Source organism: Adelges cooleyi, unplaced genomic scaffold, assembly GCF_023614345.1.
Source record: "Adelges cooleyi isolate 19-005CV unplaced genomic scaffold, UGA_ACOO_1.1 ACOO_flye_CR_arks_rails_tigmint_CR_PRNA_307, whole genome shotgun sequence".
NCBI classification, from domain to species: Eukaryota; Metazoa; Arthropoda; class Insecta; order Hemiptera; family Adelgidae; genus Adelges; species Adelges cooleyi.
The window spans coordinates 1936092-1962330 of record NW_026095978.1 but is presented as its reverse complement, the minus strand read 5'-3'; the positions used below and the strand labels follow the sequence as shown (position 1 = coordinate 1962330).

Genomic DNA, 26239 nt, shown 5'->3' with positions numbered 1-26239 from the left:
TAAATAAAAATTAAACAACTAGAATATTAATAGTTTGTAGCATTGTTTATATCGCCAAAAAAAGGTTTAACAGATAAATAATAGAACTTGTATTTTGATAATGCATAATCGTAATTAAGATGTAAATAATAATTTGAAACCAAATTCCAAATATATTAGTTAATATTATTTTTTTAATAACAAATTAAAATGTAATCCAATACCTTTTAATTTTTAAACAAACTATATAATGATCTTATAGTTTCTGAACAAATGCTGGTAAACATTTTGCATTTTTAATTATGTCAGTTTATTTTTACCTACAAAGTATAATTTACAACTTACAGTTTCTTTTACACTAGTTCTAGCTATTTTGCTATTTTGCTATTTTTCAAAAATATCTATCCCAAAATATAAAGATTTTTGTAGACAATGTCATGTATCCTTTTTTTGATAGAATTAATACTTAACATTCAAAGTCACATTTTTTTTTAAAACAGCTATAACTTTTTTCACTTTTTTTTAATCAAATATGCAAATATGACATTGCCTCTAAAATATTGTTATCATTCGATTTCATAATAATTGGTGTTTTTGCTTAAAAACCATCCTTGGACTTAATTCCAAGACGCATTTTGCGTCGCTGCATTTAGATGAAAATCGCCAACAAAGATGTCTGTGATGGTCCAAAAAATAAATGAACTACTAAAATAAGAGTTCTGATCACTAAAGTTAAATTACACATTACAGTATAAGGGACTGTAGAGGCCTGTAGAACCTGTGTATTTTTGGTTAAAAACAATTCATACCACTTCAAACGTTCCAAGATTACTCCGATTTAAATTTTGAACAAATCTTTGAATTCTTCATAACATTTTTAAGAATTCGATCGTGGCATAGTTTTTAAATTATTTTTTGTTAAATTATTAACAGTATGTTTCAAATAGAAACATAATATGTTTTTGTACCAAAATATATCCTACATATGCGTTATAGAAATAAAAAAATAAATAAATTAAATATGAAAATAGATCCTCTTCCCTATGGTAATATATTATATAATATGTTTAACAACCTTTATCTTAATGTTGAGTTTTAGCGAAACAATTGTCCATACAATTCGCCTTAATAAATGCTACAATTGTAGAGGCCTTGAGCTTTGAATAAAGATTTTGCAAACCTATTGCCTACACCCCCGACTCCTCAAGAAATAGGGGGGTATCACGTCCTGATTAGGGGGATTTTCTACCGCACCGCGGAACGAGCGAGGAAACCGATCCGCGGCGGTCGGATCGGCGGCGTGGAGGGGAGCGCGCATCAGGCGCGGTACAAGGGGAGGGAGGAGGGCGGGCGGTGGCGGCGGCGGGTGTCGGTGGGCGACAATAATAATACCCGTGCGTATTTGGTTGCCGTCGGCGCGGCGTTTGCACGGGCGCCGGTGTCCGTGTTTGTGCGCGCGACGCGGCAAAACTGTGTCACTGGGCGTCCGCCGGCCAACAAGATCAGTGGGTCATACTGTGCGAAAAAGCGCGCGCTCGCGCCTTTTTCAGCGATTCGAAAAACGGTGCCGCCGTCGGTGTAGGTTATTTTTTTTTTCTCGGTTTTACACGGTGTTGTGTGTGCTTTGAGTGTGAAATAATAATAATACAATTTTTTTTTCGAATTTTATTTAATTTTTAATTTTTTGTACCGTCGTTATTTTGTCCGTCCGTCCGTCTGTGTAATCGGCCGAAATGTTCAAAAAAGAAAAACCCATGATGTCCGTGTCGGCCATCATACAGAGCAGGGCGGCCCATCATTGGGGCAGGACGTTGATATCCGACAGTGAGTAGTAGAGATACCTATTGAAAAATTACCATACCCAAAACACAGGCCGGCGACCCGAACTAACCCAAAACAGACCTCCTCTTTTAAACACCAAACCGACTGGAAATATTTAAGAAAAGCCCATTTCAGTGGGTCAGTTTTGTAATAATTAGGTGTAAATGATAATCATTGTAATTAAGTCGGTTGTTTCCGAATAAAAATAAAATTTAATTTGTAATATTTCGTATTGCCGTTTTTCCTTATGACAACCGACTTTTTTTAATTGGTTTTAGCTTATCATTCTGTTAATGTGACCGTTAACGGTAACTATAACACGTTTGAAATTAAAACACTTGAACCGTTGTGTTGATAAAATGCTGTATAGGAAATTGTGACGCCAAATCGGATAGAACTGGCAAACTATCGAAATAAGATCACATTTAAAATGTGTTATTTTTAACAGGACAACTTTTAGAAGTTTGTTTCACAATAAAATTAGCATATATATTTTATAAAACTTAAAAATCATACTTTTAATTCTTTGGTAAATTGTCAGTTCTGGAAAAGGTTACCCGCGTATAATTACATTGAATTTTAAGCTCTGATGTGTTTTAGAAGGAATATAATAACTTAAAGGTAAAATAATGTTTGTTGCTCTTGTTACATATTTTCGTTTATATTATTAAACTTTTTTGTGTTAAATAAATAAAAAAAACCTATAAAACTGCCGATTTGCGGGAAAAAAAATTATAAAAAAAAAAATTGGCTTACAAATTGTTGGCGTTTAACCGAAATATATGGATATTATTGTTATTTTATTTATGTTTACTTAAACAAAAACTTAATTGGGTGGTTCCTTTTTAAATTAAATTCTGTTTTTTTGCCAATTTATAATAACATTTTTTTTCTCATCAATCGTTCTCGTGACGTTTATTGTTTGTAAAAAAAAAATGTAAAAAAATTATACTCCGGTTGGGGCTTCTCAGTGGTATATTTTCTTTTTTTCCCTTCGTTTCTATGGATTTTCATTAGTAACACGAACAAAATATAAAAAAACGCCTTTAATCAATTATTTTTTGCAATAAAAAAAAAAATATGGATTTCGATTGGAAAATTTCACTTTACGTCGCTGTTGTTTTGTTTTTAAATATAATGTATACATTATATGAAAACTTAAAGAAATACTTACTTTGTTTTTATAAAAATAATACCCATGACCGTTTAGGAATATATGAAAATCGTGACACGTTGTCCTCTTATTGCTTTACAGTCATTGGAATTCTTTGCATATTTTATACCATTAGGTTTTAAAAAATTATAAATGTAATATTATCATCGTGCACCTTTTTTTTTCGATCTACCGATAAACTTACTGCACTGAATACAGTGCAAAATAGATCATGTGTTGATTTCGTTTAACTACTGTAAACAAATCGTTTACACCTATTATCATAACCTTGCAACGAGTGTACTCACCAAACCGACATTCTAAATCTGGTTTATCTACGGCTTATAAGTAATAATAAAAAAAAATATTAATAATTATCGGTTTATCGAACCGCGACCGTGATGTTATATCATTATTATTATAAGGTCTTAATAGTAATAAGGTCTTGTATCAATAATAATATATTAGCTGTCACGGTATTATGCCATACAACTTGTAATAATAATTAGTCTCCCATTCATTAGCAATTTAAACACGGTAAAATAATCTCACATTTATTATAATATACTATGCTTGAGTGATTCGGGTCCCCTGTATTTATCTTGATATTATAAAACCCTTCTCAAAATAATATTATAAATAGAATGTATAGAGGATTTGTGTCGCTGCGCTGTTCGATAATTATTAGTAATTGTAAAAAAGTTTATGCTGTAATGAATGTGTATTATGAGTGCAAAATATTATATTAAATTGAGTTACTTTACCTATTTCGTCGAAAGTAATGTAAACGCCTCTTGAAAAAAATGTTTTAAGTTTAATAATATAAAAAATATATTTTGATATTGAAAAGCTGAGAAGGTTTGATTAATAGCACTTGACCTATTTATCAGGTTTTTTTCATTACCAATGGAATACACGGATGACTTTAAATTGCTTAAACTTTGACTTGTATCAAACAATATAGTATTAAGTTAAAAAAAATCATCAGCTCCATATTATGATAATAAAAAGGCTCACAATTATTATGAAATGTTCCAAACTAAAAGTTATTCGTGACAAATAATACCAAAAGTCTTTTTGTATTATATTTCTTATTTAAAATATTATAAACGTTTGCTGAATGTAAGTTAAAACATTAAATGTGTCTTTGTAATAACAGTATATATGTATTGGTGTAGAGTTCATTTGATTTTCTTTTTGCCACTTTTCGGATTTAAAATCTAAAAATAAACCCGTTAAATGTGTAGCAGACATTAAAAACTAAAAGAAACTGTCTCAACTTCCAAAGCAAATTTATGAAAATTATTAAAGTTAACATAAAACGCAAATTGTACGTTTGTATATTGACTTAAGTAATATTTTTGTTCGTCCATTTTAAAAGCTAACATGTTATTTTAACATTTGTAATTAAAAATATAATCGTTTTAGATGAACTTGACATTGCATACTACCTACGTGGTAATAGAATACTGGGAAATAATTAATGTTCTTCTTTTTTTCCCACAAGTATTAGTAATATTATGGCAATTAGTCACTGGTGCATTGTTTAGTTGCCAGGTCACTGCTTTATCATGCAAATGTATAAAAATAACTTTTATATAATAATATTTTATCTAGTACAATTTTTATAAAAACCAAGTGATTTTTTTTAACTTTGTATTTGTTTTTTTTTTTGGTCCATTGCTTCATCAAAGATCAGTTTTTGAAATAATTTACATTTAACCATCGCTTTTGCCCAAAATTAACATAATGTATACTTTTTAACAAATTCTACGTTCATCCGTTACAAACTGGATATATTTAGGTAGTATTTTCAATAAAAATGTCATTTTTTTTTACATAAAATATTTTCTGCGAAAATTTCAGTAATAAACGCTATTGGGTATTTTTTTTTAAATTTTAAGGTCAAGTATATTTTTAAGAATTCCTTTTTCTCTTGCGTGATTCTAGTGGAAATAATTTCTTATTGTCCGATTGCGATCGCCATTTAAAGAAAAAACATGCACAAGGCCTAGGTAATAATAAACATATTATTATGATGATAATTATCATAATAATTATGATTGTATTATTTAACAACGTTATAATAATAAGAGGTTATTTCCTTCCCAATAGGCACACTACGATAAGCAAGTATGATTGTGACCTCCGAATTAAAAATTAGACCAGGAAGTACGGAATAGGTTAGGTTATTTTATACTACATTAGGCGGGTAAAAAATGTAAATGAGCCACTGTTTTTGGTTTTTCAGTGTTAAAGAAAACAAAAATAAAAACTAAAAAGAGACCAGATAAATATGTTTGTCGACCATCGGACTAGCACTAAAATAATAATGTTTAACGAGTAAATACTAAAAATATATTAGAAAAAACTAGAAAAATCGAGAAAAAAAACACTATTCTAAATATTATTATTATTGTTTTTAGTTAAAAAATGTCTTTAAAAGAACATATTAGCGTTTTGGCTCTTTGTTTTTTTGTTGTTATTCAATAGAAAAAAAGCCTAGATATTTTCTCCGCTCCGTGTATTTTATCTCTTATCTCTTATCACTAATCTGTTATCTCTATCCGAAAGTGAAAGTTTAACATGAAAATGGCGACATCAAATTTTTTGTGTCCAGCCCTTCGTGAACGGGTTTGAAAACACTCGAGGAAGCTTTAAAACTATTGGTAAAAATTTAGCAAAATCCTAATATTGCAAAAGACAAGTGGCGTTTTCCATCAGGGTTCGTTTACAGGTGTTTTTCAATTTTCATCCCGGTTTGTTTGGTTTTTATACGAGATACAAAAAAAAAAATGTATTTACTCTAATGTACATTATTGTCAAGCCCAAGTGTCGACATTATTGGCGCTACGTTATAGACCCAATGGTAAATATATATCTACTTATTTTTCTACATTATGTTTGCACATTTGAAAAGGGAACAATGTGTTTTTACAAAACGCCGAACACCACTGTTTGTTAACGATTGTGGCATTACAAGATAATAATATTTCAATATTAAAGGAATATACTATTCAGTTTTCACAGTTATCGCGATTATAGATTGTATCGGATGTCTGTATGCACCTGTTTTGTAAGTATCACACAGGACAATAAGTAAGTAGGTAACGGCTGTGTTTACAACACATGGGATTTGAATATTGTTTTTCGAGTTCTGCGGGTACCCCCGAATATCATATACGGAATGCAAATTTCAATTTCAAATGGAACAAATTCATTTATATACACAGCGGTTGATACGTTTCTGTTATATACGGCCAGTCGCCCACCTGTACAACGTTATTATTAACTTAATAATATCTCGTGTGTGCTTACTGTGTCTGTTCTATTATCATTCACGTTGAGTCCACGTGAAAACAAAAACAAGCAGATTGCCGGCTTGCTTACATTATTATCCACACGGTAAAATCCGGATTTGTGTGCACTAAAAATAACCCCTTAAAATATGCACTTGCAGTTTTTGAAATAAATCCAAAATGCATTTGTTTGCACCTTTTTTTTCCCGTACATATGGTGCTTAAAAATGCTCTTTAGAATTCATTATTCATAAGTATAATGTAGCTCCATACTATCAAAAAAAAAAAAAAAATGTATACCATTATTACTTCCTAAACAGTGTTTAATAACGAATCGATAAGAATAAATTACTGTTTTATACTGAAACTTCAATAAAATCGACATAATGGTTTGAACATTATTATTACATAAAATTAATCTTTTTTTCAATAATTTACTTCCTTTTAGGTTTTTTCCCCAGATACCGTTTAGAATGCAATGTTTTTGTCCTCAAATTATACTTTATAAACACAATAAAACTTAACTAAACATATTTTTTTAGTTTAAAAAACTTAAATATTCAAAACTACTTTACTTAGAATTCTTTAAAAAATACTTTTTTTTTTTAAATTAGTTTTTTGAAAAAGTTTTAAGAAGAGTAATTATTCTACTTTATACGTTCAAAAGTAATGCAAATCACTTTAGAAGTTCGGGAAAATCCGAAGCTTTTGACTTTTGTATTAACTAATTTGACTTACTTTTTATTTTTTTTATTTTAGATACAATTCTAAAAGTATTTTGTATTTTATACTATCACTAAAGCACAAAATCAACTTAGATTACTTCCGTTTCAATCATTATTAAAGTAAAGTATTATAAACGGAGAACAATTATTATTCTCTTTTAATTAAATTCAAGTTGAAACGGGAAAATTTAGCTTTATATATTTAACGTCATTCGTGTTAAAAAATAACTCATTAATTATGCACGCGGTTAATGATAAATCAACAAAAATGTCATTTTGGCTTTGTACCTATGAATAAATTATCAAAAATATATTGAAAATATTTTCAAAATGCCATGCCCTCTATCGACGTTGAAATTATGAGTGCTATTATGGTTTTTCAATTTTTGTAAACAACGTGTGTCTTGAAATAAATCAACCATTTTATATATTATTTTTTCAACCCATTAATACAATTTTATTTGTTCGTATGTTTGGCATGACTTTAATATTATGTCATTAATACATAGGTATATGTTATAGTAGCGCCTGTTTTTTACTGATTTTCCGGATATAGCTGAAATAATATTTTACTGACTAATCTTTGATCAAATTCTCCGATTTCAATATAATTATGTTTGAGTATTTCCAAAAGCTTAATAGTTAAACAATTATTTTACGTATGAACAATAATAATTGTCTCTTATATTGTCAGATTTAAAAATATAAAGCACTGGATTTTTTTTAATTTTAAATACAATGTGATAATAGCTGTATTTTATACTGGATATATTAAGAAAATTTAACAAAATCATTAAATAACTAACGTAAAATGTTAAAAAATTGGGAAATATTTGTTTGAGTTTTTTTCGACATTATTTCTTTCAATTACTTAATCGTCAAGGCTAGCTGTTTATCATGACTGGTCAATTTTGTTTTTGAATATCGACAGCTCTCACAAAATATGGTGTTCGTTAAAAATGCCTAAAGAATAACTGCACGAAAATAACATACAATTAGTACAGAAATGTTTTAAATTATCATCAAAATATACAATTAATGAAAAACCCATGTTTTTTCACTAATATAGGTAATCTGATACCAATCAAAATAATGAAAATAATTAACATTTCGATACATTTTTTTGGTTTTGTATGATACGTGATAAATTTTACAATATACTGGATATACTGGAGTACGAATTGTATAATATCTTTATTAAATGTTTATGGGATAATGATTATACATTTTTTTAAATTTTTACTTAGCAAATAAGAATATTATATTACAATAGTTAGAAATGATAATTCTGAAAACGCATATTTTATTTGGTTGTGTTAGGTACTACTTATGGTAATTGGTACGATAGTTTTATAAATTATTTATTAATCTAATACAATTATAAATTATTCGCCATGTGAATTTTTTAAATTGTGTTATACTCCTTTTTTTTTTTTGGGGTGAATTTATAGCTTAAGTTTTTAGGACAGCAGTTAAAAAAACACTGACCAATGACCACTTCGAATAAACTAAATTAAGGGTGAAATAAAACTAATAATAAAATAATTTTTATCAATTAATTTAATGAGAATTATTATTACTATTTTTGGTAATATTTCTTTATCAACTTTACACAAAAAATAAAACGAATGTTATTATAGAAACTTTAACTTCTTTAACTTTATGGATTTCGTTTTTTGTTTTGTAGGCAGTTTGTTATATTAACTTAAATAAATTGATTAATTCCACGTGTCCACCAGTGGTGCAATGCAATTGCGCAACGCAATAATTATGGGTCAATGATATATAATTGTAATAATATTATAAACCCAACTTTCCTGGGAGTGTTTACGTTGTTGTGGTCGAGGCTGCGGCCAAGAATCCGGTGACCACCGGCTGCGGCGGTGTGAACGTCTGACGACGTCGCCCGTCAGCGTAGACGGCGGTGCGCAGTGTGTCGGTTACCGTCTTCAAGGCCGCAGCTGCGTCATCGCCGTTGCCGCCGTGGCCCGCCGAGCTTCCTATTTCGCACCTGAAGGTCGGCCACGATCCGGCGGAAAGCGCGCCGCCCCCCTCAAGAGGCCCGTCGACAACAGCTACCGCAATGGCGCCACTTTTGGAGGAACTCGGGGCCCTCAAAAAGTGTTTTAGCCCATTCCAATAATTTCTTAATTTTCGAATTTTCAAAACAATTTCTTTTGCTTAAAATCTTATCAGGCGGTAACTTATTTAAGAACAAGACGATTGTTTTCTTTATACAAACACCGCTTGAAAATGCCAACACTATTATTGTAAAAAAACCTTATCTAGATTTATCTTGTATTGAGATTTTGTACAGACGTTCTCGTCTAGGCCATTGACTTACTAATAGCTCTCTTCATTTGAAGTTAATTTATATTTACATCATCGATAATAATAGTAGAGGTTAGACAATAGTTTTTTTATTAACGCGGTCTTATAAATAATCCTGCTCTCTTATCCAAAACACTGCAGTTAATAAATGTGCAGTTTGGAATTAAAAGTGTACCTACATAGTAACCAGTTAAAGAAATATATTGTCGCCGAATCCGATTGAAGATAAATATTTAAAAATCATATTATCAATGTTGATTTTTATCGTACATTATCAAGACTGGAAGTTGGCTACTCCAATATGTAAACAAGTATATAAATTGAAAAAAAATATATTTAAAACCTAGCTAAACACGAGACAACTACACTGTTTAATTTATTAAAATGAAATTATTTCTTCACTAAATTCTCAACCCTCATAGCAGTAGAATTAGCTAAATGTACGGTTGAATTAATGATTGCATTAAGAAATATAACTTGGTTAGGTTGACAGTGGTGTGAAAAAAAACCTTAACTTATTATAGAACTTTTTTTTTGGCGTTTTTCATCTTGTGCATTTTTATGTGCATAATTAAATACTTGATAAATTACAATAAAAATGTTTTGACCTAAACATTTTATGACCTATAATAAACATGATTCGGAATTTTTTTTCTATGGATAATCTACGTGAAATTATGTTAATTATAAATTATAAAAAAATATAATTGACACAATTTTGGCACCGAAGTGCATTTTTGCATGTACTACGCCTAGTTCACTCGTTATTATATTATTTTCTTAAAGATATAAATAACTCTTTTTTTTTTCCTCCTTTAAAATCGCCTTATGTTTTTAAATGTGACATAACCGGTAAAAAATTTTAAAACGTTGAAAAAAAAATACTTTAATAGAAAATAAAAGTAAATTGGAAGTTTTATTTGAAAAATAGATGTTAGCCAATTTTTTTTAGCCAACTAGCTTATTTGATTATTAGAATAGACTAGTTTTTTGCCATTAAATTAAAATATAATATGTCATTCCAAAATTAGTCATCAAGAGTATACAAGATATTTTTTCTGAATTTTTAAGGTGTATGAAAATGGTGTAATGGTGTATACAAAATATATACGTTACCATTTAAGTTTCAAAAGTTGCTATCAAAAACTTAACACATGAAATTGGTGCCGTTCGAATTACCTACTCAAAATTTTTGATTTAGCTTTTATAGCTTAGAATGACCTATTTTAAAGTTCTCTTTTAGAATTACAGTGTGCTTTCCACAAATTTGCATTTGACATTTTATTTGGGCTCCAAGGTCTGTTAAATTTTCAAAAAGAAAAAATTAACTCTAAATAGTTTTTACCAATTATTATCAAACCGACTTGTTGTCGTGAGACGGACTATAGTTTATTTATTTTTTTTTTTTGTCGCCAGTATTATTGTAATGACTTTGATCTTTGACTTTTCGATCCGTCTTTTTCTAAACTCGTCCGTATTGATTTCCATATTGTGTGGCGTTTGATGATGTGGTGTAGATTTTTATATTTTATTTTTATCAATAGAAATAAATTCACAAAACATCAGGTGCTCTGCCTCAGCCGCAGCAACAGCTCAAGGTTTTCAGTCGATCGGAGATCAACCGTATCGACGCAATACTTTTGCGCACTGAACACCACCACTGACCATAATAATAATAACCATTACTGTTGAGAATATTATGTTGTATAATAATAATAATATAAAACTGTCGTGTGAAATGTTCACTGTGCCCGTGAAATTCACTATACCGGGTTTTTCGGAAGAAGACAACACGAATAAAATGAAAAAAAAAAACACACTTATTGAGTCTAAACCATCGGTTAAGTACAGATTTCGTTCACTGTAAAAAAAAAAAATCTAGCATTATAAATATTTCTTGCAAGATTGACAAATCTAGGCGCTCGTTAAACGGAGAAATATTACCAATATAAACTTGGCAAAGGTAAATTAAACAAAAAAAAAAAAAAATCATTCAACTTTTATCTTTGAGAAAAGACATTAAACCTGATTGAAACATGAACGAAATAAACTTAAATTGAGTTTACAGTTAAATGTTTATTCTAAATTTCATAAAATATAATCAAAAAGACCTAAAATTAAAAATAAATTCAACAAACAAAACATATTTAGTTAAAATAATACTTATTCGTAAAATAAAGTAAAATAATGAAGCGTTTTTTTTTTTTAATAATGTAGTTTACTATAATAGAAAACATAAAAAAAAATATTAATTGCACATTTTCATACATTGAAAATGATATGTAAAATATAGATAAAATAATTTAAAGGCAATACTTATACTCTCGTTTTAGTAATTACAATTTTATAGTTTTTTAATAAAAATTGTTTTTGTTAATAAAGTATGGGCGAATTTCATTATGCTTAACTATTGGCATTTGTTGTCGACTTTTACTAGCTAATTTTTATCGACTTAATTAGGTAATTTCAGTAATTGATTAGTGTTTTATTTTAATCACATTTTTCAGTATTTTAGTGTTAATTCTGTAATTTTCTTTTACAATTATAAGGTGAATGGTCATAATTGTATCTATTTCCAAAATTAATAGAAATGATATTAGTTATACATAACTTGAAAAAAAACCAAACAAATATCTTAGCCTTGCACCTTAAATTTAATGTATTGTCTTCCGTTTATTGTTTGCAGTATACTTGTAATTTTTTTCTAGTTTTAAATAGGTAATTTTAAACTATGTTATTTTATGTTTGATCTTTATTCCGTGTGTCGCTTGGCAACCAGAAATGTTGGTAGTTGGCTTTAACAACATTATTGTGCATCCCTCTGTCACCCCTAATCAATAGAATTTTAATTGTGTTGGTTGTTATTTATTTTGGTTAACCCGATATTGTATTAAGTAATAATCTAGAAACTTACCTAATATAATCTCTGTCGACCAACATATTGGCTGACCTAAGTGTGTGTTGCTTAATAGGAACATTTTTCCCGAGCTTTATCGTTTTATGTACTGTGCCCTCAAAAACAAAATCCGCAAACGTTGGCAAAAAGACCTATGCAGGATTGACCAACATACTTGCCCGTGAAGTTCAAAGCGGAAACAGTCATGACTCATGACCCTGAATTTCTGTTGCGTACATAAGTCCTCCTTATAATTGCTGTAACCATAATAATATTATACTTGGAACGTTAATGGCCGGCAGTACAAAACCTTCAACTAAGAAATTGGTTAACGAACCTTTACGAATATATCTAACGGTTTTTTTTTAAAACTGCAAGGACTTACAGTAGGTGTTTAAAAAGAACTTACATAATCATATTTATTTAAAAGTTTACTTGATAAAAAAAAAATCCCAAGTACTTTTTATTTGAGTCTTAGAATCTTAGAGTCTTAAAATACTTGAAAGTCGAAACTGATCAGTTACTGTTTCCTTGGAGTTATTACTAATAGTTCAACGAGAGTTGCTTCTATGAAGTAAGCCTTGCTTATATAGCCACGGTGGTCAAATAGGAAGCAGGTTAGAGTATTTTTTCCAGTAGAATGATATCTATAGTGATCCAATATTAGAATAACCGCATAATAGGTTAAATCTATTTATTTTATCTATTTATATTGAATCTATTCTGTGGTTTAACGTCTCAGGACGTATTGCCTTATCGTTTTGCTCTCTCTCACTCGGCGATCACCAATGTTGACTTTACTCTTCTCTGGTAAAACATCCGTTGGCTAATCAATTATTATTACTTAATTTTTTTTTTTGTTGCGAAAAATATTTTTTTTTTTTAAAACCGCTTTTACACACACAAATCGCACGCCCTGTCCGTTTGCCAATATTGACGTTTTGTTGTTAGTAATTCAACCAGCGACGTTGCATGTACACACATTATACACACCACTATTATAATACACACATGCTGTTCGTGGGCGGCGATAACCTTGAGAATAATATATATATTTTTTTATTATTAAACTGCGCACGTGTGTGAACGGGTTATGCGGAAAAGGAGTAGGTACTACACATCATCATTATCATCATCTATGTGTCTATTACACCATGTGTATTATTATGTACGGACAGGTCTTCAGACTTTCACGATACCGAATTCTTTCGAATAGTCCCAATTAAAAAAAAAAAAAAAACCCTACATATATCTTTTTTATTGTTTAAGTAGCGGAAAAGGGTTTTTTTTTACATTAACATCGTTTAGAATTTTTTTTGCGATTTGGAAAATATTCATTTTTGTTTTATTAGTAGGTAGCGCTGATGATTTTAGTTTATTATTTTGTCTAGTTGTTTATATTAGTCTTGTCAGTGTAAAACAAAAATCAATAAGGAAGTATTAAATTTACAAAATTTTAAACTTTTATCTTTTTGAAATCAATTACGTTTTTAAACTGGTAGTCCTAGTTTTGGACTAAACATTATTCAATGAAGATCCGTCAACTTAATATTTAATTGCATAAATTCAGCGGTAACCTCGCTCCAAAATAGTTTTGCAAAATTGTAAATTATTTGTATCAAAATGAATTGCGGCGGTTTGTATAAAACATTATATATCTGCTAATTAAAAAAAAAACATCTTTTAGGATCAAGTGGGTAAGTGTTTACAAATGGAGCAAATGTTAATGTGATTTTTTCAATCAAATAGTTGACAATTTTTTATTTTAATTCCATGATATTAACTTTGTGTTTTGTTATTATGTAATTGTACATCATGCATCATTAAAAATACATAAAATTAACGACTGGACTGGTCCAAGAATTTACTTACATATTTACTATATTGAGCTCGTTTGGCAGCATTTTGTGATAGAAATTTTACACCTTTCTTACTTCTGTATATTTTAATTAAAAAAAAAAATCTACCGTATATATTAATATAGTAATTATTATCTTTACTCTCCAACTCATCATAGTTGTTCAATATTCGAACAATTATGTACTACAATTATTTGTATTAATAATTATGTATTACGAATTTCTATTGGAAAATATTATTCGAATAAAAAAATGTTTTTATTAGAATAGCAAAATATAACATAAGATAAAATTTGTATACTTAAAAATCGCGAAATTAAAAAATAAAAAATAACATTATTTTAATGAAAACTGTAGTAAAGGAGTTTTCATTCGAATAATGTTGTTTTTAATTTTTACGGTTATGAGTTGGTATATTGTAATTAAGCTATTATGCTGATATTTATATATTATACATAACATATATTAGGCACGTTCAATTATTCGTTATTCTATTTATAGCACTTTTTTTCGAATAAATTTGTATTTATTAATATTTTATAAATTACAAATGCGCTTGTTCGAATTAAATATTGTCAAGTATTTATATTTCATTTAAACGTTGCCCAACTCTGACCGCCGTCTTATTATGATGTATTACATATACTGCTACACATTGCGGTGTAGGAGTTTTTATTTTAAACATATATACATATTTTTTTTTAATGTAGTCTAAAGTGTGCCTATAGTGTCCGTCTGAATGATGAACTCTCGTCATGATGTATGGTAATGATATTATTATTATTACTATTATATTTAGAACATATCATTATTATTGTAATACATACCGTAGGTACGCGCCCAGTCAAGGTCGTTTTTTTTTCTCCTACTATTCTTCGCCAAGGTAATGGGCACGCGAAAAAGACAGACAGCTAACCGAGTCGTTGGTGATTTTTGTTTAAAGCATTTTAAATAACTTTGTACATAAACGCCTACCGAGTGATGATGCAAAACCTTTTGCTTGCTCGTGGGTCTTTTTTTTTTTGAAAGTTTCGAAGGTCTCTACATGGCATTTTTTGAGTAATTTATTTAAACGGCTTCCCCAAAGTATAGCCACACAACCCAAGAGCATAACATAAATAATATAGTACACAATGGGGTTATTTGTATTCCTCCACCACCACCACCACCACCACCCCTTCTTCGGTCGTACACGAGTGCTTATTAGGCCATCGATTCTCGAGTTGTCGTGAGTCAAAGGGGAGGAACACCCCGTTTGGTGTTGGTTAGGGGAAGGCGAGAAGAGGAGTGGTCGAGTTTGTATTATTAATAGGTATTATGATTTTCTTCTCTTTTTTTTTTTTTTTTTAAATTTATTTATACATAATGTTTTTTTTTCCTGTTCAGTTTACGCCTATTGTCGAGTGCACCGAATCAAGGGCGCGACGGTCGAAAAAAAAAATAAAGAGGATACGTCCGACATAATATACAATACCGACTAATGGATGTGTTCTCAAGGTCTCTTACGATTATTATTATTATTATGTTTTTTATTCGTGCATAGGTACCTACTTCTGTGTCTATGTTTCGTTTGTGTACACACATGCATGTGTTCGTGCGCGGTAGAGGTGAAGGCTGTACGCGAAGAGTTTTGCCGTTCAATTTCGATAGCTGAAAATAATAATAATAATAACACATTAACAACGCCGTGGTGTTCACGAAATAAAATAAAGTTCAAATACAAAGCAAAACAATAGAATTAGAACAAATGGAAATTTATGGCGAAAAGTCCGCTGCTGCTGTGTGTGTGTGTGAACAATGTACATGATATAATGGGCTAACCCGCGTGACCATTAAATAACGCTTAACCGTATCACACACACACACATATACCTGCTATTATATTGTTTTAATCAATTAATTAATCATCAAGTCCCCCGGCCCGGTAAGGTTATGGACACGAGGTCTGCAAAATGATTTTTGGCTTTTATCTAGTGGCGCAAACATGTACCAGGACAAAAGTTCCTGGAAAAATGGATCCCTAGACGAAAGACCCGTTTTGAAAAAGTCCGACTATGTATAATATGTTTTACAAAAAAAAAATAATAATTTATAAATTACAGTCTAATTAAAAATGTCTTTTTCGACATGTGGATCTTTTAAATCTATTGGATTATACAATTATATTTTTATACCGTTTACAGTTCATTCTTGAAATAATTGCAATTTTGTAGTATTTCTTTTTGAAAACATTTTTATTTGTGTTGTATATAACAATATTCAAATTTTTATGTTTCATAAATTGATTAAGCTCTAGCAAATACTTAAAAATATGAAAATTTTTTTATTTTAAAATATTTTACAATGACATAAACAAATATGTTTTAAAAACGAAACTACTAAACATCAATTATTTTGAAAGAAAACTGTTGTAGTACATTAAAAGAATCATCCGGTATGTATTTTTTTTAATTAAAAATGTGTTTAGTTTAAACTTATCAGTCGATGTTATTTAAAAAGCTGGGCCTTTTTTTAAAAAAAACTTTGTGAACATTTTCATTAGATGGAAGAAACAGGTTTTTTTTGTATAATGTAAGAATAAGTATTAAGCATATCTTTTTTCTTTAAATCTACAGTACACATGGTGTGCTTAAAACTAAAGTAAAAAAGATAACCTGTGCAAAAATAAAAGCGGTTTTTAACTAGAGATGAAAAAATATCCGATTTTTACATCCGGACCTTTTGTCTTACTTTTGATTTACCAACTAGACCTTTTTACTCCTGACTTTTTTATCGTTTAGCGGTCCTTTCAGACAAACTGCGGATATAGTAATAATTTCTGTTTACAGCAAAATTTGAATTTTTTTTGTTAAAAATAAACCAAAATTAATTCATTTTTGAGAATTTTTTTTTCATAGAATAAACAACTGAACTGCATTGCCAAGTTGTGCAATTTAAGTGTAACGACTAATCATGACTTTAACTAGTGGCAGTGTTGGGAAATTTGTTTTTTTTTAATTTAATTACACTTATAATTACATTTAACTGATTTGTCTACTTTTTGCTTAGCTAGTTTTTTTTGCTATAATGGATTTTTATAAAACGTTACCATTGCGTTATATTTTTAGTATAGTAAAATGTTAAAAAACATAAGTAAATAATACATTATAATTTATAGTTACAATATCTTACAAAAAAGTTACTTCAGTCTGTCGTTTAACTTTATAATCATACAAATTTTGAAAAAAATGTAATACATAACGTTATAATTAGCTATTAGCCTAACTTTATTTAATTTAATAAGAATAATAGAAGATAGTTTAAAAAATGTAATGTTTAACTGTTATTTTTTTGCTTAATGGTTGAGCTAATATGAAATACTAATTAACAACAGAATGGTTTAAAACAAGTTTTACAACAGGAGTTTGTGTACTTGTAACTTATAGTTCAAAGTAGAATTTTTTAAAACCAAATAATCAAGAATACTATATTCTTGACGAGGAACAAGAATGTGTATTATTTATGTTGATAGGATTTTTAAATTTAAGTATGAAAAGGGTAATTTACTGAAATTCATCACATGTTACCATAACAGCTGTGGTTTTACCATAATGCTAGGAACTGTCGAATTAGGATAAAAATCATGCACAACGACAGTTAGTTATGAAACAATTGTGGCATGCTTATAGCAGTTCTGTTCTTGGCTATTGGTAGATATATGGAGCCAAACTCGTCAGTACTCGAATTGTGTTAAAAATATAAACTAGCACAGCAAAAAGTAAGCCGAGTGGTTGCTAAATTTTAAAATTATTAAGTCGCTGTAAAACGCTATGATGCGAATCTGCATGATAAATTAATTTAAACATGCACAGAATAATGCCAGATTATTAAAGTTTTATTAAATATGTGGTTTACACTTGTGCCAAACTAATAATTGATACAATTTTCAATTAGGCCAGTATTTTTTTTTTTTATGTTGAAACTTGCATATTATTGTAAACATATTTTGACAGAAAATGTATTGTAAACATTTTTTTTCACATTATCCAAGTATTTACTGTAAAAGCTCTTGGCGCTCTATATATGACTCATCTTCGATTGTCATTTATACAGTTTTCAGTTTAGTCTTGTATTATTATTTATTAACTAAGCGTTGTTGTTTTTTTTTTATTGCAGGTTTACGATTGGACAATAATCTATCGTTGAGTTCAATGGGTCCGCAGTCGCCTCTAGATTTGAAACCTGACACAGCTACTTTAATGGCCAATTACAGTCCTCCGGGAGATCCCTTAAGTCCAGGGTGAGTATTTTAAAGTATAATACAATTTAACGTTTTACAAAAAACCCTTTAGCTTAGGAATCAAATAAGTTGAGTTAGTAGACCTTTTTAATTTGTTTAGGCTATCTTCTTAACCTTATACCGTTAAAATTTTGATCAGCCGGCCACGTTCTTTGTCCTTCACAATTTTTACAACACATACTTCCATGCGCTTCCTACATCCACTTATGTATCATAACAATCCTATAATCGGCATTGATCTTGAATTTTCTAAATTCAATTACTTTTGAAACTTTACAAGATTTTTACCAAACCGACTTTAGTATACCTATATTATTAAATATAATGTTTATGTTATAAAGTTCAACATCATCTCTATTGGTCATAAATGGCTGAATTTTCATTTGGGTTTTTAACGTTTTTCCCATTAATTTTTTATTAGTTTTTCTTCTAATTAATTTTGTATCAATAGTATATTAATATTCAGAGTCATATTTTCATTAAGACAAACACTTCATAAGTATAACGCGTATTGAAATTGTATTTTAATTTAGTGTTTTAAATTCTAAAATAACAAAGCAAGTTGGTCAAACTGTTTTATTAAATTTTTTGTGGGAACTCACCGATGGACTCAGAACCGGTGTACCTCTCCCTGACACCACTAACATTTTAGGCCTCAATTCGACCACAAACTTACTTGGAAAAAATACCTCTATGAAATCAAAGCAATAGTTAATGTAATGTAATAAAAATTATATCTAACCATAAATGGGGTGCCGATCAAAATATCATCAATGGTTATAGATCATTGGTAAAATTTACACTTGACTACGGCGACGTCATTTATAACTCGGCCAACTCATCTGTAATCTAAATGATCAATCCCATACAGAAAAAGGGAATGAAACTGGCTTTGGGGGCATATTGGACAAATCCAACAGAAAGCATCTTACGCGAAACAGGCGAACCACCCCTTGAAATAAGAAGAACCTTCAGCATTATTAAATACTGCATCAATAAACCAACCAAGTGTCAAACCCAGTGCTCACAAGCATACTTGATCCATGCTAACTTAACCCATTTCTAAAAAAAAAGAAAAATCATCCAATATGGTTTCAATACAAACAAATATCCCCTCTGACCCCTCTATCAAACTTGTGCAATGTCACCTGATCATTAATCATATAATAGTAGACTGCCCGCAATACTCATCTACCAGAAATCAACATGACATCCCAACTACAATAAAAGATGCTTTTGAAGAAACTAATAACATTTTTGAAATGTATTAAACTGTACAAGTTAATGTAAAATCGACCACATTTCTTGATGTTCGAACATTTTATTTTTTCTTTCTATTTATACAATTTATCTTACACATAGGCTAATAACCTAGACGTTAAGCCTGTCTTAACTCGATAAAAAAATTAATGAGATATGTATGACTATACAAACTGGTGTACAAACTGGTCACTCATACAAGTATGACGCACGTACCTGCTATCCCGTCGATTTTTGTTCAATATTTACTTCTTTAACATTTATGGTTTACCGTTTTCACAAAGGCTAAGTGCTTTACCCTTCAATTAAAAAAAAAAAAAAAAACTTAAAAGTAAATGTCAGTAATGTGAGCATCAATAACACACAATGGTTGACCATTGTAACCCGTTGAAACTTAAAAGGGTATAATTTACGCTATTCAAATGACGATAATAATTAATAATGAACAAATATTATATCAACTCTGTTTATCAATGGCCATTATGGTTTTTTTGTTAGGTTTTCATTAATTTTTTTTCTATTATACATTTAAAACACAATCTATTCGGCTTTATCGCGCGTTTCTAGTTTGTTTGTTTAGCGTGTGTCAGTATATACTTGAAAAAAAACCTATATAATTTGTATATTATAATATATGATGATAAAATATAATTATTATAGTCAAGACCCAGACAATTTTCGAGCGAATAATAACTAACGTCGACCGCGACCTAAACGAGAATTATATATGAAACATTTTTGAATGTTTTTTTGTTATTATTTTTATTTCTTTAGGTATATGTTTTAAATTTATTTATACGTATGCATTTTTTTTTTATCAATAATTATTTATTGTCGCAGTCGGTTTTGTTCCGTCTCTTCGCGTTTCACAATCTTTTTTTTTTTACAGCCGTACTTAGCGTGTGTGTGTGTGTGTGTGTAATCCGTTTGCATCGAAATTAGGACAATATTACAGTGCATCATTATATATGTATATTATTATTATTGTGTTCAGCAAAAAAATCACAAACACCGCAGTGACGTTACATTTTTTTTTTCTTAATTCATTTTTAGTTTTAGTCGTTGTCGACGACAGTGGCACACATCCACGGATAGGTGTAATTTTGTCGTGTGTCGTTCACCAATTATTAGAGTAGTACGATAAAAATACTAACGCCGGGTTTTTGAACATTATTTGTTTTTATTAGTTATATCAATATCATTGTGTAATACATTACCTACCGTCTGTCGTCGTCTCGATTAGCTCACTTTTTAACCGAAAAGTTTCAAATAACTGCACAAAGATGTACTCCAATTACTACACAATGTACACCAGCGACAGGTAAAAATATAACAAAATGTAATTTTATGAAAACGCGCCATCTTTGCTAGCGGTAACCGTGGTAACAACTTGGTAACCACATCGGGTAACTTCGGTAACACTACCCCAATCAAGAGGAGTGGAAATTCGCTCTAGTAAATTTCCGCTAGATATCTAATTAAACCATAATACAAATTTTTAAAAAATATATATATGTATGGGTATATATTATAATAAATAATAAATCGCTTTACCGTAGGAAAATTTTTGTATTGTTAATCATAAAAAACAAAAATGCATCCAGCAAGCGGTATCCTTGTGTTCTGTGTAACATACTAATTAGAACATTATTTTAAATTAAATCGCCTTTAAGTTTGACCGGCGACGTCTATCATCGAGGCCTTGGTGTCGAATTCATTTATTGTGTTCATCCAAGTGAAGGGAATAATACGATTTGTAAGTAATGAATAAAGGACAATTATTGTATGCGACCGAATCTAAAAAATTGTATTCTATAGAAAACAAATTAACCTTAAATTTGTATTGAAAATACATAATGTTGTAATAAATAGTGTTATTTCTTATTAAACATTCTGGATGGGATGTATTGCAGATACAAAACCATCGATATTCATTAAAAAAAAGTACTAAAATATCATCAACTTGTACTTTTTCATAAACCTATAAAAAACGTGTAGTATAATTAAATGTCCAAAAAGTCACCCAAGTAAAAGTTTAGAAAAATCTTTGATCATTGAGGTTGTATGTAGATGTACTTTTGGCTAAAATTACTCAGTACCTCGTCATTTAAGTTTTTTTAAATAATTATTTTTTCGAATAACAAATAATAATTTAAAGAAAAAAGTCTTTTAAAATTCATTTTTATTTTATAATATAATGTCTATTTAAATGGTTCAACTAATTTGTTGTTTAAATATTTGTTTACACAATAGCTAAAAAAAACCCTAGCAAATTTTTGGTTTTAAAAATAGTAAAATAATAAATTATTTTGGAAAAATCCGTGTATAATTGAGGAAAATTCAATTTGTTTGAAGTAGATAAACACTCATTTATTTGAATGTTTGCTGCCCAATTAAGAATACAATTTTGTTTAGAATTTCCTAAACACTTGTTGAGCTGTCTCGACGATGATGTAATGTCATGAGGATGACACACCTAGTTAATGTGGGGAAACGGAAAGCATGCATAAAAATTGTTTTATTTATTATTTTTGTTATTATCGGCTCAGTACCTTCAAATAATAGCAATAAGTGCATTATACGATATTATCCGGTAGTCGACACTAGTCATAACATATGTTGATGAATATTCCGTCTTATCTTCTGTCTACAACACTTCTGTCATAAAGGCCAAACCAATTAATGTTTGGCTGACAATGGACTCCGTTGGAATGTGGGCTATTAAAAAATAATAAAGCGTTTGCACGTCGGTGTAAGACTATTATACCAGAACTGAGAATATTCGACCAAATAAAAAAACTACTTAAAATAAATAGTAATAATATAATAATCAAACGAATTCAAAGGATAGATTAGGCCTTCTTTAACATCTTCAGTATAACAACTTCAGTATAAATTTGTGTGGTAACTTTACCAATAGAAAAAAAAACTTATATACTTCATTATCAATGTTGTCTGAAAATTGAGCTGACTAAATGTCAACTACACCGAAGATATATAATATAATTATTATAAAACTATTATTAGCTAATAAAAAAAACTATTCATTGGTTTAAGAGGGGAATTAATTTTGTCTCCAACAATAACAACTCCATTTTTAAGTCATAAGTCTAAATTTTTCGTTACAAATCGATTTCAATTTTAATATCATATTACTAATGATTTTTAACTGGTAAATTATGTTGTGAACAAATTTAAAATGTTAAATATAGTTTTTTTTTTATCTTAAAAATATGCTTTTTTTGCAATTCCTTCATGTATCAGACAAATTTAATTATTGTCTGTCAATCTTATAATGTATAAGCATTTTTTATTTTTTTTTTATTTATATACCATACAAGGTATTCAAAATGTTTTTTTTTGTCAGTTTAGTTTTTTAACAGCCTAGGCCAGTGGTATTTGACGTTGGATTAATTATAATATATTTTTATTTTAGTACTTTCTAATTGTTTTTTTTTAAATATTTGTTTGCAGAATGTACAACGTCGACCGGAATAATATGATGAACACTAATTCGTGTAATAGCCAAGATTCACCGAACTACCCTCCTAATCATCCGTTGAGTGGATCGAAACACTTGTGCTCCATTTGTGGTGACCGTGCCAGCGGTAAACATTATGGAGTTTACAGGTAAAAAATAGTATTATAGCGTATCGTAACATTACCATCCACGTCTTACGCTCTAGTAGGTATATCCGATATTATGAAATTTTCTTCCTGAATAGATTATAATAATAAAAGTACATAATATTTTGCTATCGGTGGTTAAGACGTTGGATACGTAAAGTGTCAGTCGTCACTCGTAACAACGGTACGGTTCGACGATACAATTGAAATAATTGTAATTGTGATTGTAGTTGTGAAGGATGCAAAGGATTTTTCAAACGGACGGTCAGAAAGAATTTGTCGTACGCGTGTCGTGAAGACAACAAATGCATTATTGACAAGCGCCAACGGAACAGATGTCAGTATTGCCGGTATCAAAAATGTCTGACGATGGGCATGAAACGAGAAGCCGTCCAGGTATCTATCGATTGTTCAAGTACCTACTAATTGGTCGGTTCAAATGTAAACATTCATTTTTTTATCATTCAGGAGGAGAGACAGCGCACCAAAGAACGAGATCACATGGAGATCGAACCGACGAGCAGTTCCAACACGGACATGCCGGTCGAACTGATTTTGAAAGCTGAAAACAAAGCCGACGCAATAAAGACTGAACAACCACACATTGAGCAACAAGTGAGTCGAGTGATTATTGAATGACAAACTTAAATTATTATACTTACCCGTTTTGTTTAATTTTCTTTATTTCAGCATCCTCAACATACCGTCGGCTCCATCTGTCAAGCGACGGACAAACAGTTGATACAACTTGTCGAATGGGCAAAACACATACCACATTTTAAAAGTTTACCATTAGGCGATCAAGTCTTGCTGTTGAGAGCAGGTCAGTTTAACAAAATATTATGTTTATCGGTTTTATAAAATGTACATCACATGGCAAAATTTGTCGTCTAAAGACTACGTACGGCATTTGTTAAATATTGCTTCAATGCGATGCAATTTTCAGACCATCCCTTGTGCTTTTTAAAACACGATAATGTTTTATACTTGTAAATTAAACATTTGCATAAAAAATCTGCTGTCAAAATTTTTTTTTTTATTTAGGAATAACTAATATGTTTTCAGGTTGGAACGAGCTGATGATTGCAGCGTTTTCGCACCGATCCATTAGCGTGAAGGACGGCATAGTGTTGGCCACCGGACTGACCGTTTACAGAGATTCGGCTCATCAAGCTGGTGTCGAAGCCATATTCGACCGCGTCCTCACCGAGCTTGTCGCCAAAATGAGAGACATGGGCATGGACAGAACGGAGCTTGGTTGTTTGCGCACGATCATCCTGTTTAATCCTGGTAAGTAGCCGCCGTGTGTTGTGTTCAAATTTTGTATACTGCCAGAATTGATAATATTATATTAACGTTCCATCTACCATTACTTTGTAGGTTCCAAAGGTTTGCAGTCTGTCAACGAAGTGGAAATACTACGCGACAAGGTCTATATCGCTCTGGAAGAGTATTGCCGTACGACCCATCCAGAAGAACCGGGACGCTTCGCCAAACTCCTTTTGCGTTTACCTTCGTTGCGTTCGATCGGCCTCAAATGCCTGGAACATCTCTTCTTCTACAAACTGATCGGAGATTCACCGCTCGACACATTCCTAATGGAAGTGCTCGAATCGTCGCACGACACGCAAGTGGCCACATAATTTTTGTATTCATCGAGCGGAACGCTGATGGGGAATTAAACGTAACATAATTGACGTGTGACAAGATAAATGTTTTTTTTTTCTTTTGAATTATTTTATTTTTACTCAAATGTGTTGTGTGTAAATTGATCTGGTGAAATTATTTTTAAAACCTTTATCGGTCGATGATCATCATATTATTATTACTATTGCTATTAAATATTTATACATAAATTATATATTTTTAATTATTTTTATATAAACTAAGGTTAGGTATTACTTACATTTTATTAATATTTATTTATATGTTAAATTCTGAGGATATACATTTTGTTTTGTAAGTGAATTATTACTATTATATTTAAATATATATATTTTTTTAAAACAAAATATTTTATTTAAAAACAAATGATATGTATTTTATTAATTAAATTATATTTTATTAGGTAGTTTAGTTTGTTTTATCGAAAGAAAAACAAGTAGTGCGTAATGAGGTTAACAAGTAATACACATTGTACACATCACATACGATAAAATTAAACCTGTTAACAAACACTGCGGTTAACTATCAAAGCGCTTCAAAAAAAATATATATACATTATACTTTTGATCTTGTCTACGATAATGCTATAATAATTGTATAATTATTAAATATTCATTGAATATTTGTTCGGAAGGTTTTTTGACTCGTAGTTTGTACGTTATTCCTGAAAAAAAAAAAATTAAGAGAACCATAATTGTATTATTTGATCGTTTTGTTGTTGTAATAATTATTTTTTACAAAAGAATACATCACAGACATTTTTTTTTTTGTATTAAATAAATTAATTCAATAATTTATTTAGATCGGTTTTCTATTGTATTTTGTTCGGTTTATATTTTTTTCGTAGTCAATTTTTTGTAAAAAAAAAAGTAGCTTATAACAAATTATGAAATATAATAATAAAGCTTTAACTATTATTTTACGATTGTAAAAATAAAATAAAATAACTATTATATAATATAATGTTTTATTAGCTGATAGGAATAACGTTACGTTTATTAAATATATTTATTTTTTAAGGCAAATGATATTGGTAATTTTTTTTGTTTAATATTACAATATTATATTGAATACAATTAAAAAAAAAAATGATTAAACGGTTATGGTGTGTATTATATTATTTTATATATACATATATTATGCAAACAAACAAATGTTAACTGTTAATTTTTTGTTTTTTAAATACAAATTAAGGTTCCTAGTGTTTTTTTCAGTAAAAATACTGTAAAACAAGTAATAATTGTACGATGTTTCTTTTTTTTTGTAATTTGAATTTTAAATAAGTATTACATTTAGAAATAAATTCAGCAACAAAAACAAAAGGCTAGAAGTTATTTTTGCATTT

General features: G+C 29.5%; 1 protein-coding gene across 1 annotated transcript; it reads left to right on the top strand.

The window, feature by feature from the left end:
- Positions 1 to 1437: 1437 nt before the first annotated feature.
- On the top strand, positions 1438 to 25922 carry LOC126839610 (retinoic acid receptor RXR-alpha-B). Its single transcript, XM_050575004.1, has 8 exons — positions 1438 to 1803; positions 18219 to 18342; positions 23077 to 23232; positions 23460 to 23625; positions 23698 to 23844; positions 23920 to 24052; positions 24295 to 24519; positions 24610 to 25922. The coding sequence occupies exons 1-8, from the start codon at positions 1713 to 1715 to the stop codon at positions 24870 to 24872; spliced, it is 1305 nt and encodes a 434-aa protein (XP_050430961.1). The 5' UTR covers positions 1438 to 1712; the 3' UTR covers positions 24873 to 25922.
- Positions 25923 to 26239: the final 317 nt, after the last annotated feature.

What these genes read in the sequence shown, in the direction of transcription:
- LOC126839610 (XM_050575004.1), top strand. Translation starts at nt 1,713, where the DNA reads ATGTTCAAAAAAGAAAAACCCATGATGTCCGTGTCGGCCATCATACAG. An exon ending in AAACATTATGGAGTTTACAG is followed by an intron (nt 23,233 to 23,459) that starts GTAAAAAATAGT and finishes TTGTGATTGTAG; the next exon opens with TTGTGAAGGATGCAAAGGAT. An exon ending in GATCATCCTGTTTAATCCTG is followed by an intron (nt 24,520 to 24,609) that starts GTAAGTAGCCGC and finishes ATTACTTTGTAG; the next exon opens with GTTCCAAAGGTTTGCAGTCT.